The sequence below is a fragment of the Eschrichtius robustus genome, chromosome 9, assembly GCF_028021215.1.
Source record: "Eschrichtius robustus isolate mEscRob2 chromosome 9, mEscRob2.pri, whole genome shotgun sequence".
Taxonomy (NCBI): Eukaryota; Metazoa; Chordata; class Mammalia; order Artiodactyla; family Eschrichtiidae; genus Eschrichtius; species Eschrichtius robustus.
The window spans coordinates 12840507-12854813 of NC_090832.1; the positions used below are offsets into that span (position 1 = coordinate 12840507).

Here is a 14307-nt window from a genome sequence, read left to right on the forward strand (position 1 = left end):
TCATGTAAACCAATTTAGGTTTCAAATTCATATATTTCAAGTGAAACTGAAATTCTCTCTAATTTATCATTTCTATAATATGCAGTTCTGCTTCTGGTTGGGGGAAACAGTTTGAACAGTTATATAGATTTTACGATAATTTGCCTTAGGAGAAGTACTGTCTGAGGAGGGCTGACTCAAAGACTAAACTCCCTGCCCCCCTTTAAAAAAGTCTGAATAAAGTCCTCTCGGTCTTGGGTGCTCACGTTGCTTGAGGTATTGTCCTGCTTAGAGCCCCACTTCTCTTCCAGCCCAGGTGCAAGAATCTAGCATACACCAAGGCCTGGTTTGGGGCAAAGTTGAGACAGAGCCTACAGTTTGATAGGGGGCTTTCTCTAGAACCAGCCGTAAGGTTGGGTGGTAGAGCTGGAGAGCCCTTGCTGCACTGGGAGCCCATAAGCGATGGATGGAGGAGATTCACTGGCTCCCAGTCAGGAGGCTTGGAGTGGGTGATGCTTCCCTCTACAGATCCTACAGCTGTCCTCTCCTACTTCCTCTCTCTCTTCTTTTCAGAGCTGCTCTTTTTGTATAAGCTAATGTGATTTACCTTGTTCAGATGGGGCCAGAACGTTCTAGGAATGCCTCTGTCTACAACTCCCTTTTCTCCCTATTCCCCTTGTTCTTAGTTTGTCTTGAGTGCTTCCTGGGGTCTCCTGGAGCCCAGATTTTCTAAAAGTGTTCGCACTATCTAAATTGACTTACTCTCTTCTTCACCTTTAGTCCTGGCTCTCAGCTAAGTTCTAGCTATCCAAATGGTATACATTATGCAAATAAGATATTTGGGCTAATATATTTTGTTAATAGGTTTTGCTGACCTCAGATAATTGCCTATAGAAAAGATTCCAGGAGACCATATGAGGGAATGGTGGGAATTTTAGACCGAGATTGCAGGTCAGTGTGGGAGATATCTTATGAAGCGGAGCTGAGACTAGAACTTGGTCAAAAATGCCTAAATTTTAGTTGTGTGTCATGACTCTAGCATGTCTACTCTTGACTAAAGTTTAGAGCAATTATTGCCTTTGTCACGTCCTTTTTTCACAAGGATGATTAATTTCTTCAGGAATAAAATTTTATTCTAACATTTGTAAAATAAAAAGTCTGCATGGGATTTCCCAGGAAATATAATTTAAGCACTTTAACTTTATCATTGTTGCTGAAGAAAATACAAGTCCTACCTATCTTGAAAATTACTAGAAATTTTTGTTTATTAGATATGAAGTACCTGTTTATATCTATAATCATGTATTCTAGTACATAGTCACATAAAGTGTTTTTAGTTTTTAGTGCATTTTCAGGTACAATCTTGTTAAATATTTTTGAGACCTACAGGATTGGAATTATTATAAATATATTGATTTTACGAATGAGGAAGTTGGTTTCGAGTAATAAACTGATTTTTCCCCGAGTAACACAGCTACTACGTATGACAACCGTGAGTTGATTTCAGGCCTCTGGATTTTAAAATCCCATTTTATTTCCACTCTGTCGTATTCTCTCTTCAAACATATCGTAGAACCATTGTAGCTATTAGATCATTAGTTAGATATGGAGAATACTAGCCAGGTGCATCTAAAATAACATTATAAAATCTTGTAATAAGATTGCATTCCAATTTTTAGAACTGCTTTTCAATTATGTACAGTTTTTTTCAAATTCTCCACTTGTTACCAGAAAAGATTAAGTCAATTAAACTTCACTAAATTTGGTTTAGATATTGTGGAGGAAAAAATGAAACTCCTTTAATTTAAAATGTTTCTCTCTCTGCACACACACACACACACACACACACACATACACACACACACAGAGCCGTTGAAAGCATTTTTTTGTTTTGTTTTCTATTTTGGCTGATAGTCTGATGATTTTACATGAATTGTTTAAAATGTATTGTGAAAAACATGTATTTCAGATTGTCTTTTGTCTGATTTGAATATTTGAAGAGCTAGTGTCAAATAGAAATTGGCAATTAATTTATCTTCCATAAAACATACGAGAAACATTCAGAGATACTTAAGGCAATATGTAATTTAAATCTAGATGTAAATAAGAATTTCCTGACAAGGAGGGTTGATAGGTACTTAGATCTCACCAAAAGAGGTTGTGGAACTTCTTTTTTCTGGGATGTTTACTTCATGTGGCTTAGATGCAACCCCATGGTGTTAGCAGGACCATGAATTTAACAATCTGATGTGAACCTGTAGTATTGCGACATTGCAATGGTTATCTTGCAGGTTTATTTAAATAATTGCTGTTATTTAGAAATGGCACAAAAAGAAGCACAACATAATTTTGTCTTCTCCCACAAAAAAATAAAAAGGGAAATATTTTTATTATTTTTAAGAACTTGAGTGAACGGTGTCCTTTCATAACTAAAGCGGTAGTGAGAAAGATGCCTGTGGGTGGAAACAGGAAACATTAGTGATAAACGCTGTTACGTATTTTTTTCAGGTGCAGCTCCATGTCTATTGATTCTAATTAGCACATTTCGTGCCTCAGCTAGTAGCTCCCCTTTAGCTCTGCCTGGAGAGTTTTTTTTTTTAGCTTCCATCCTGCTCATACATACTGCCACCTCCTCCCTCCTTCTCTCGTTACAAATGTTACAACACAATCAGAAATTTCCTCTTTTCTTTCCTTCCTGCATTTCCAGCAGGTTCCCTTGCGTCAGAAGCAGAGAAAGAAAACTAAAGGTAATTAGATCTTTTGTTTCTTTATCCCGTTTGTGTGTGTGAGTGTCCTTTTCTCCTGGATGCCTTCTTTAGGATCTGATTTTTGTCTGTCTTAATGCTAATATCAGGAGGTGGATGGCAGATTAATTTGGGGTTCTTTTGGATCGATTTTAAGAAATGACGGCATGCTGTTCATTTGGATTAATCCCCCGTGGTAATGTCAACAGAGCTTAGAAAGACTGGCACTGAGTCGGGGAAGTGGCCGTGTTTCTAGGTGGGCATTAACCCTTTTGCATCTCTTGCATAACTACTGCTATTATTGTTGAAACGAGCTGTGTTAGTGCAGTGATGTGCCTGCCAGACTCATGATTTTCATGTTTTCAGCTTATTCCATTGAAGAATATTCTTAGACTAACACTTGCATGTGAGTCTCACTGTTTCTTTGATCATTCATATCTTGCACCTTCTAAGCACCAAATGAATGGTTAAAAATAAAATCGATAAATTACTTTCTTTTTGCATTTGCTTTGCATAAATCTTGGTACAAAAATCCAACTTCCTGGAGGTAAACAGCGAACAGTTACCTTTCAGTCTGTCACATACATCAGGGTACGATGTTACCTACCTTTTCGCATGATTGTTGCAGGTTTTTTCACCATGAGTCGGAGGAGGATATCATGTAAAGACCTGGGGCATGCTGACTGCCAAGGGTGGCTATATAAGAAAAAGGAAAAAGGAACTTTCCTAGGCAACAAATGGAAAAAGTTCTGGGTGGTCCTGAAGGGATCATCACTGTACTGGTACAGCAATCAAATGGTGAGTCCTCTGTCCCCCTCCTGTTCCAGGACTCGTTAACAAAGGGTGGGTCAAAGGTCATTGTGGAGCAGGTGATCCCTGTGGGAAAGATCATTTTTACTTCTGGGACTTGGAACAGAGCAAAGAAACAAATAAGTTGTAGAAACTGTTTCTGTAGATATGTAGGTTATTCTATTATACCTGACGGAGGAGAAAACCATCCTGCTTGACTAATCTTTGGTTGAAGAGGGGCATCCAAACATATATCCTTATTGAAGGAGGATTTCAGGGCCTATGAATGTTAGTCTTCCATGATAGATGCTAATCATTTTAGGAATTCCTTGGACAGCACTTGATATGGGAACTTGACATTGTTAAGATCTCTACTAAAAAAAAGGGACCCAACTTTATTGGGGTGTAAATTGATTCAGTCCACAGCAAGCTATTTTCTTTTCTCCTCCTTTATTATCTTCTTTTCCTCCGACCTTCTCTATTAGGTGGGTTGGTTTTGGAATCGCTAACCTGTGTGCCGGCATTGTGTTGGTGACTGTCATCTCTTGTTCTTTGGCATGTACAGGGAAGGCATTAAACTAATGATGCTTGGACAACACTTGATAAGAAAGCTGCCTCACTTATCCTGTAATAGGCACTTCACTTTTGTGGTCTGCTTTGCAGGCGAGTTTTCTGTTGGAAAAGGCTGCAAATAAAGTTACTGTTAAAATGTGTACTGATCTTTCCTGGCTTGAAACATTCTGAAAACAACGATATTTGTCGAATATTGAGTAGAGACCTTTCACAAAGGAACTCTCTCCACGAACACCGAGTAGCCATTTGCCGATCTCACGAGAGCCTGAGTTTCTCTTTGTGGTAGAGTGAAGGTCAGCAATGGATGTCCTTTAATCCATTGAGGGAAAATCGTTTAAAAATTGACCACAAGCCAGAAAAATTCTTTTTATGTGACACCATGCTTTTAAAATGACTTGTGTATGCCCATCTCTCAAGCAACAGAGCTTTAGGGCAAATAACTTTATAAATGTAAAATAAGTGCCCCGTGTAGTTTGTGGGTAAAATTTTTAGTTGATAAGTTTACATTCACTGGCCACTAATCAAAAAATTGTGTACCCACATAACCCAAGGCACCTGTCCTGTAAGGATGTGATTAAACTGGACCCAAATCCAATTCCAGTGCCCCGGAATAAGCATCGTCCCCTGTGCTTTTCTCTGTACTCCCCCTCCCCTGTCCCCCGTTCCCAAGCTTACAGATTTGGTTTCACCCAAAACATGGTACAAAATTCTTCACTGAGTTTTATAAAAATATATATTTTTGAGCTTTTGGCGAGTTTTAACAATTTTATCAAATATTTGGGAGCTTCACAAGAAAGAAACACCTTGCAGAGTATGCAGTCTTCCACTATCTTCTTTTTCTCTCTTTTCTTCTCCCCTCCTGGATACATTTACCATCTTGTCTAGCATGGAATAGTTTTACCCAAATTAAGGCAAACTGGAGCTGGGGTCTCACCTTCTACCCTAAGGGATTTTTCCTGAACAAATACAGCTTCCTTCTTAACGAAGGTTAATTAATTATGGTTAATATAACTTTCTGCCTCTCGTTTATAATATTTTAGGCTCTTGCTTTTGGTTAGTTGTGCAAGTGAGAGTTTGCATCTTCTGTGAAATGCGAGGGCTTACTGATTTACCTTTTAATGGCTCTCTAGGAATTTTCCGAGGCTGTTGGAAGGATGGGGCGCTGATGGAGCGTGACACATCTGTGGGAAGTAACAAAACTCAGATATAAGCATGGCGTTAATTTTCTCATTCAGTCACATTATTCTGCACGTATGTTCTGGTGCTGTTCCTGTCTTCATAGACTCGAGTCCCCTCTGAACCACACATAGTTACAGATTTGGCTTATTTGGCTTCATAAGTTCATTTGGCTTAAGTTTCTCTTAGAAGAGCAATGAATTACCTATTTTAGGCACTAGGAATCTCATGCTTCCACAGGGAGCTGCACTGTTGACTGAGACTAGATTAGAAAGAGGAAAAGGAGGGAGCATCGGACCCCCATGAGCACCCCGGTCCTCACTTGCTGTCATGCGAACAGATAAAGCAATATTCACATAGCCAATCACGTACTCGAATGGAATTAGATTAGCAGCATGGAATGGAGAATAAATTTACTGTTATTTGGCCACAGAATTATTCTATTAAACTTGTGGTATATAGCAGAAGGACCCTTTCAACTTCCTAATTCTATGACTCTGTGTTACAGAGGAATAATCTCTCCACACACACCCACCCACACACACACCCTGGCATCTTAATTATATGTTTGTTTGGGGGAGAAAAGGCTACTCAGTGAACACTTAATGAGCAGTCATAATCCTGCTATCTGTGTGAATATCAACTGTGAAATAATTGCCAAACACATACCCTCAGGCTGAGAACATTTATTTACTTTCTGCCAGTCAAGGAATTCAGATTCAACAAAGTAGCTCCCAAGGCACCAATGTCTTACGAACAAACTTCTGCTTCCTCTGCCTTCCCCGTTCCCCATTCTTTCTCATATGGTAACGGAGCTGATGGCATCACAGCCAGAGCCACCTCTTATCGAATGCCTACCCTACATCAAGGGAGAGTCGAGGTACCTTTCGTACACTCTCTTTTTAACTTCTCCAAAATACCCTCCAAGGTAGCAACTGTCACCACGTTTAGAAAGATGGGAAGGCTGAGACTCATAGAACTAGTGTACATTCTCCAAGTGACCCAAGTCCTAAGGGGAGGAGGTAAAATAGACCCTCTTTAGCCCCTTTGACTCTTCAGCCCCCGGTTGTTGTCATATGCCAACCTGACCCCATGTGGGGACCAGGATAAATGAGGTGGTTCAACTCCCCTATCGTCTGTGTTCAATGGGGTTTGGAGAGAACAACTCTAGAAGTGACACGTGGGGCCGTTTTTATGTGCAAGTACAAGTGAGCTCATGGGATCCCTTTGCTTGTCTCTCCTGTTCCCTGACACAACCTGAGGAGACATCACCCTCACCTCTCTCAGCGTTTTGTCATTGTTGTTACCTAGTAACTGACGCATGGTGTACTGCCTTCTTCCGTCACTCTTTGCTGCTTTAAAAAGTACTACCCAGATTTCCTTGAGAAAGGTCAAGTCCAGACACTCATCTACCATTTTTCACACCCCATATTATGTGCATAGAATGTGATACAGCACACAAGAATTTATGCCACGTCTTACAAAACCATATTCAAGTTGAACAGCCTTAAAAATCCAGGCTGTTTAAAATCCTGGATTGAAATCCACACAATTGTTTTCCTTTGCCTCTAGATAAATTACCAATTCATTTCCTGGCTCCTGAGAGTCTGCTGACCTGTACCTATCTTACTTCCCAGCCTCCCCACCTCCACCCAAGCTTCAACTCCAGAACTGCTTTTAATTCCTTATTAATGTCATATATGCCGGCTGTCTCTTTAAGCCTTTGCATATGCTGTTTTTCAGCTCAGAAAGCTCTTTGTCTTCATGCTGTACAGTCTTTCTCCCACCCAATTCCATCAAGCTTATTCCTCCTCCTAAGTCAAATTTTAGTTTAAATAGCGCATCCTCTAGGTGTTCTTACCTTTCCTCTGACCCAAATTAGGCTGCCTCTTCTTCTCCCATAGCAAGCTATACTTATTACACTTATCTTCCTCTTTCGTACATGTTGTTAGACTTGCTGTTTTCCATCATTGATAATAATCTCTGTAGAGAAAGACCATAGTATATCTTTAGCACCTTAGGTAGTGTCTGATACTTCCTAGGCACTCAAGTAATATTTGTTGATTTCATAAATAAATCAGATTTAGGAATCATCAGCATTTACCTTACCCACAGGAATTTTGAGAAATGGGATGGTGAATAAGGACTGCTTTTTTTTTTTAATTTAATTTTATTTATTTTTATACAGCAGGTTCTTCTTAGTCATCCATTTTATACACATCAGTGTATGCATGTCAATCCCAATCTCCCAATTCATCACACCACCATCCTCCCACCCCACTTTCCCCCCTTGGTGTCCATACGTTTGTTCTCTACATCTGTGTCTATTTCTGCCCTGCAAACCGGTTCATCTGTACCATTTTTCTAGGTTCCACATATATGCGTTAATATACGATATTTGTTTTTCTCTTTCTAACTTATTTCACTCTGTATGACAGTCTCTAGATTCATCCATGTCTCTACAAATGACCCAATTTCGTTCCTTTTTATGGCTGAGTAATATTCCATTCTATATATGTACCACATCTTCTTTACCCATTCGTCTGTCGATGGGCATTTAGGTTGCTTCCATGACCTGGCTATTGTAAATAGTGCAGCAGTGAATATTGGGGTGCATGTGTCTTTTTGAATTATGGTTTTCTCAGGGTATATGCCCAGTAGTGGGATTGCTAGATCATATGGTAGTTCTATGTTTAGATTTTTAAGGAACCTCCCTACTGTTCTCCATAGTGGCTGTATCAATTTACATTCCCACCAACAGTGCAAGAGGGTTCCCTTTTCTCCACACCCTCTCCAGCACTGGTTGTTTGTAGATTTTCTGATGATGCCCATTCTAATTGGTGTGAGGTGATACCTCATTGCAGTTCTGATTTTCATTTCTCTAATAATTAGTGATGTTGAGCAGCTTTTCATGTGCTTCTTGGCCATCTGTATGTCCTCTTTGGAGAAATGTCTGTTTAGGTCTTCTGCCCATTTTTGGATTGGGTTGTTTGTTTTTTTAATATTGAGCTGCATGAGCTGTTTATATATTTTGGAGATTAATCCTTTGTCTGTTGATTCATTTGCAAATATATTTTCCCATTCTGAGGGCTGTCTTTTCGTCTTGTTTGTAGTTTCCTTTGCTTTGCAAAAGCTTTTAAGTTTCATTGGGCCCCATTTGTTTATTTTTGTTTTTATTTCCATTACTCTAGGAGTTGGATCAAAAAAGATCTTGCTGTGATTTATGTCAAAGAGTGTTCTTCCTATGTTTTCCTCTAAGAGTTTTATAGTGTCTGGTCTTACATTTAGGTCTCTAATCCATCTTGAGTTTATTTTTATATATAGTGTTAAGGAGTGTTCTAATTTCATTCTTTTACATGTAGCTGTCCAGTTTTCCCAGCACCACTTATTGAAGAGACTGTCTTTTCTCCATTGCATATCCTTGCCTCCTTTGTCATAGATTAGTTGACCATAGGTGTGTGGGTTTATCTCTGGGCTTTCTAGCCTGTTCCATTGATCTACGTTTCTGTTTTTGTGCCAGTACCATATTGTCTTGATTACTGTAGCTTTGTAGTATAGTCTGAAGTCAGGGAGTCTGATTCCTCCAGCTCCGTTTTTTTCCTTCAAGACTGCTTTGGCTATTCGGGGTCTTTTGTGTCTCCATACAAATTTTAAGATTTTTTGTTCTAGTTCTGTAAAAAATTCCATTGGTAATTTGATAGGGATTGCATTGAATCTGTAGATTGCTTTGGGTAGTATAGTCATTTTCACAATATTGTTTCTTCCAATCCAAGAACATGGTATATCTCTCCATCTGCTGGTATCATCTTTAATTTCTTTCAACAGTGTCTTATACTTTTCTGCATACAGGTCTTTTGTCTCCCTAGGTAGGTTTATTCCCAGGTATTTTATTCTTTTTGTTGCAATGGTAAATGGGAGTGTTTCCTTAATTTCTCTTTCAGATTTTTCATCATTAGTGTATAGGAATGCAAGAGATTTCTGTGCATTAATTTTGTATCCTGCAACTTTACCAAATTCATTGATTAGCTCTAGTAGTTTTCTGGTGGCATCTTTAGGATTCTCTATGTATAGTATCATGTCATCTGCGAACAGTGACAGCTTTACTTCTTCTTTTCCAATCTGTATTCCTTTTATTTCTTTGTCTTCTCTGATTGCCGTGGCTAGAACTTCCAAAACTATGTTGAATAATAGTGGTGAGAGTGGACATCCTTGTCTTGTTCCTGATCTTAGAGGAAATGCTTTGAGTTTTTCACCATTGAGAATGATGTTTGCTGTGGGTTTGTTGTATATGGCCTTTATTATGTTGAGGTAGGTTTCCTCTATGCCCCCTTTCTGGAGAGTTTTTATGATAAATGGGTGTTGAATTTTGTCAAAAGCTTTTTCTGCATCTATTGAGATGATCATATGGTTTTTCTCCTTCAGTTTGTTAATATGGTTTATCACAGTGATTGATTTGCGTGTATTGAAGAATCCTTGCATTCCTGGGATAAATCCCACTTGATAGTGGCGTATGATCCTTTTAATGTGTTGTTGGATTCTGTTTGCTGGTATTCTGTTGAGGGTTTTTGCATCTATATTCATCAGTGATATTGGTCTGTAATTTTCTTTTTTTGTAGTATCTTTGTCTGGTTTTGGTATCAGGGTGATGGTGGCCTCATAGAATGAGTTTGGGAGTGTTCCTTCCTCTCCAATTTTTTGGAAGAGTTTGAGAAGGATGGGTGTTAGCTCTTCTCTAAATGTTTGATAGAATTCACCTGTAAAGCCATCTGGTCCTGGACGTTTGTTTGTTGGAAGATTTTTAATCACAGTTTCAATTTCATTACTTGTGATTGGTCTGTTCATATTTTCTATTTCTTCCTGGTTCAGTCTTGGAAGGTTATAGCTTTCTAAGAATTTGTCCATTTCTTCCAGGTTGTCCATTTTATTGGCATAGAGTTGCTTGTAGTAGTCTCTTAGGATGCTTTGTATTTCTGTGGTGTCTGTTGTAACTTCTCCTTTTTCATTTCTAATTTTGTTGATTTGAGTCCTCTCCCTCTTTTTCTTGGTGAGTCTGGCTAATGGTTTATCAATTTTGTTTATCTTCTCAAAGTACCAGCTTTTAGTTTTATTGATCTTTGCTATTGTTTTCTTTGTTTCTATTTCATTTATTTATGCTGTGATCTTTATGATTTCTTTCCTTCTGCTAACTTTGGGTTTTGTTTGTTCTTCTTTCTTTAGTTCCTTTAGGTGTAAGGTTAGATTGTTTATTTGAGATTTTTCTTGTTTCTTGAGGTAGGCTTGTATAGCTATAAACTTCCCTCTTAGAACTGCTTTTGCTGCATCCCATAGGTTTTGGGTCATCATATTTTCATTGTCATTTGTCTCCAGGTATTTTTTTAAATTTCTCTTTGATTTCTTCAGTGATCTCTTGGTTATTTAGTAATGTATTGTTTAGCCTCCATGTGTTTGTGTTTTTTACGTTTTTTTTTCCCTGTAATTGAATTCTAATGTCACAGCATTGTGGTCAGAAAAGATGCTTGATATGATTTCAATTTTCTTAAACTTACTGAGGCTTGATTTGTGACCCACGATAGATCACAATCTTGTGATCAAGATTTGTGATCTATCCTGGAGAATGTTCTGTGTGCACTTGAGAAAAAAGTGTAATCTGCTGTTTTTGGATGGAATGTCCTATAAGTATCAATTAAATGTATCTGGTCTATTGTGTCATTTAAAGCTTGTGTTTCCTTGTTAATTTTCTGTTTGGATGATCTGTCCATTGGTGTAAGTGAGGTGTTAAGGTCCCCCGCTATTATTGTGTTACTGTCAATTTCCTCTTTTATAGCTGGTAGCAGTTGCCTTATGTATTGAAGTGCTCCTATGTTGGGTGCATATATATTTATAATTGTTATATCTTCTTCTTCAGTTGATCCCTTGATCATTATGTAGTGTCCTTCCTTGTCTCTTGTAACATTCTTTATTTTAAAGTCTATTTTATCTGATATGAGCATAGCTACTCCAGCTTTCTTTTGATTTCCATTTGCATGGAATATCTTTTTCCATTCCCTCACTTTCAGTCTGTATGTGTCCCTAGGTCTGAAGTGGGTCTCTTGTAGACAGCATATATATGGGTCTTGTTTTTGTATCCATTCAGCAAGCCTGTGTCTTTTGGTTGGAGCATTTAATCCATTCACGTTTAAGGTAATTATCGATATGTATGTTCCTATTACCATTTTCTTAATAGTTTTGTGTTTGTTTTTGTAGGTCCTTTTCTTCTTTTGTGTTTCCCACTTAGAGAAGTTCCTTTAGCATTTGTTGTAGAGCTGGTTTGGTGGTGCTGAATTCTCTTAGCTTTTGCTTGTCTGTAAAGCTTTTGATTTCTCCATCAAATCTGAATGAGATCCTTGCAGGGTAGAGTAATCTTGGTTGTAGGTTCTTCCCTTTCATCACTTTAAGTATATCATGCCACTCCCTTCTGGCTTGTAGAGTTTCTGCTGAGAAATCAGCTGTTAACCTTATGGGAGTTCCCTTGTATGTTATTTGTCGTTTTTCCCTTGCTGCTTTCAATAATTTTTCTTTGTCTTTAATTTTTGCCAATTTGATTACTATGTGTCTCGGTGTGTTTCTCCTTGGGTTTATCCTGTATGGGACTTGCTGCGCTTCCTGGACTTGGGTGGCTATTTCCTTTCCCAGATTAGGGAAGTTTTCGACTATAATCTCTTCAAATATTTTCTCGGGTCCTTTCTCTCTCTCTTCTCCTTCTGGGACCCCTATAATGCGAATGTTGTTGCATTTAATGTTGTCCCAGAGGTCTCTTAGGCTGTCTTCATTTCCTTTCATTCTTTTTTCTTTATTCTGTTCTGCGGCCATTCTGTCTTCCAGGTCACTTATCCGTTCTTCTGCCTCAGTTATTCTGCTAGTGATTCCTTCTAGTGTATTTTTCATTTCAGTTATTGTGTTGTTCATCTCTTTGTTTGTTCTTTAATTCTTCTAGGCCTTTGTTAAACATTTCTTGCATCTTCTCAATCTTTGTCTCCATTCTTTTTCTGGGGTCCTGGATCATCTTCACTATCATTATTCTGAATTCTTTTTCTGGAAGGTTGCCTATCTCCACTTCATTTAGTTGTTTTTCTGGGGTTTTATCTTGTTCCTTCATCTGGTACATAGCCCTCTGCCTTTTCATCTTGTCTATCTTTCTGTGAATGTGGTTTTTGTTCCACAGGCTGCAGGATTGTAGTTCTTCTTGCTTCTGCTGTCTGCCCTCTGGTGGATGAGGCTATCTAAGAGGTTTGTGCAAGCTTCCTGATGGGAGGGACTGGTGGTGGGTAGAGCTGGGTGTTGCTCTGGTGGGCAGAGCTCAGTAAAACTTTAATCCCCTTGTCTGCTAATGCGTGGGGCTGGGTTCCCTCCCTGTTGGTTGTTTGGCCTGAGGCGACCCAACGCTGGAGCCTACCCGGGCTCTTTGGTGGGGCTAATGGCAGAGTCTGGGAGGGCTTCTGCTGCCAGTGTCCTTGTCCTCACAGTGACACACAGCCACCCCGTCTCTGCAGGGGACCCTCCAACACTAGCAGGTAGGTCTGGTTCAGTCTCCCATGGGGTCACTGCTCCTTCCCCTGGGTCCTGATGCGCACACTACTTTGTGTGTGCCCTCCAAGAGTGGAGTCTCTGCTTCCCCCAGTCCTGTCAAAGTCCTGCAATCAAATCCCGCTAGCCTTCAAAGTCTGATTCTCTAGGAATTCCTCCTCCCATTGCCAGACCCCCAGATTGGGAAGCCTGACGTGGGGCTCAGAACCTTCACCCCAGTGGGTGGACCTCTGTGGTATAAGTGTTCTCCAGTTTGTGAATCACCCAACCAGCAGTTATGGGACTTGACTTCATTGTGATTGCGCCCCTCCTACCATCTCATTGTGGCTTCTCCTTTGTCTTTGGATGTGGGGTATCTTTTTGGTGAGTTCCAGTGTCTTCCTGTCGATGATTGTTCAGCAGTTAGTTGTGATTCTGGTATTCCTGCAAGAGGGAGCGAGAGCACGTCCTTCTACCCCACCATCTTGAACCAATCTCCCCTGTCTTTCTCAGAGTCAAATGAAGGAGCTTTCAAATTATATGGAGGGAAAAAAAATCTGTTTTAAAATTACATGGACTAGTGTCTTCCTTCTTTGATCCCTCGTATCACACAGCACAATCCTTGGTATGATTTGTTAAATTCTTGTTAGAGCGAAGGTATCTTATTTTGTTGTCATTTTTTACATTCTGGCAACGAATGAGTTGGGGATTGTTCCCATTAAGCAGGTGAAGATGATACTTCCAGTTCTCTAGTGAAAGATCATCTTTTCCAGCAAGAGACAGTTATAACCAGTGAGTCTTACAGAAGCTGAAGACCTTCTCCCTTTGAAGATCTGAATGCCAGAAGAGTCTACCGTAAACTGGATGGATTAAATAACAGTTTTTTTTCCTCACAGTTCTGAAGGCTTGGAAGTCCCAAGGTTAGGGTGCCAGCATTGTTGATTCCTAGTGAGGGCTCTCTTCTTGAATTGCAGACAGCCACTTTGTCTCAGTGCCAGAGAATGCCCCAGGACTGCTTTTGATGGAAAATAATTTTCCAGCAAAACTATGTCTCTTTTAAAAATAGTCACGTATAGTCACGTCTATTCTTAAAAATACAGGAAAAGGTCCAATTTGAGATTTGCTAGAAGGGCTCCACGGTCCCAAATAGGTCCCACACAGCAGTTCCCGTTTTGCTAACATCTTTTCAGAGTTTATTTTATTAGATTCTTTCTAGCCATGGCCTCTGGCTGAAGACAAGTGATTCATTCATCCAGATCGCCAGGCTGGGGGCAGAAACGTTGAAAGAGAGAAAGCTTTCCCGGGGAATTCCCTCTACTCTAGCATTTCACCTGGATTTCAGGCACAGCTGGAGACTGATGTTTGGGATCAATATCTTCTCTCTGGAGAAGGAGAAACAAAGTTCTGAATTATTGTTTTCCTTCAGGCATGTTGCTACGAAATAGTGACAGTATAGGTCCTTAAGATGTGATTACTTATTTGTTAAAACTATCTTATGTCTTTC

At 39.5% G+C, this 14307-nt stretch overlaps 1 protein-coding gene across 1 annotated transcript in view; it reads right to left on the reverse strand.

The window, feature by feature from the left end:
- Window positions 1-3380: 3380 nt before the first annotated feature.
- The window catches only part of OPRM1 (opioid receptor mu 1), a 173403-nt gene continuing 162476 nt past the window's right edge, over window positions 3381-14307 (reverse strand). The window contains exon 4 of the mRNA XM_068550743.1: window positions 3381-3419. Within this exon, the coding sequence (XP_068406844.1) occupies window positions 3381-3419 (39 nt within the window). The remainder of the gene's footprint in view (window positions 3420-14307) is intronic.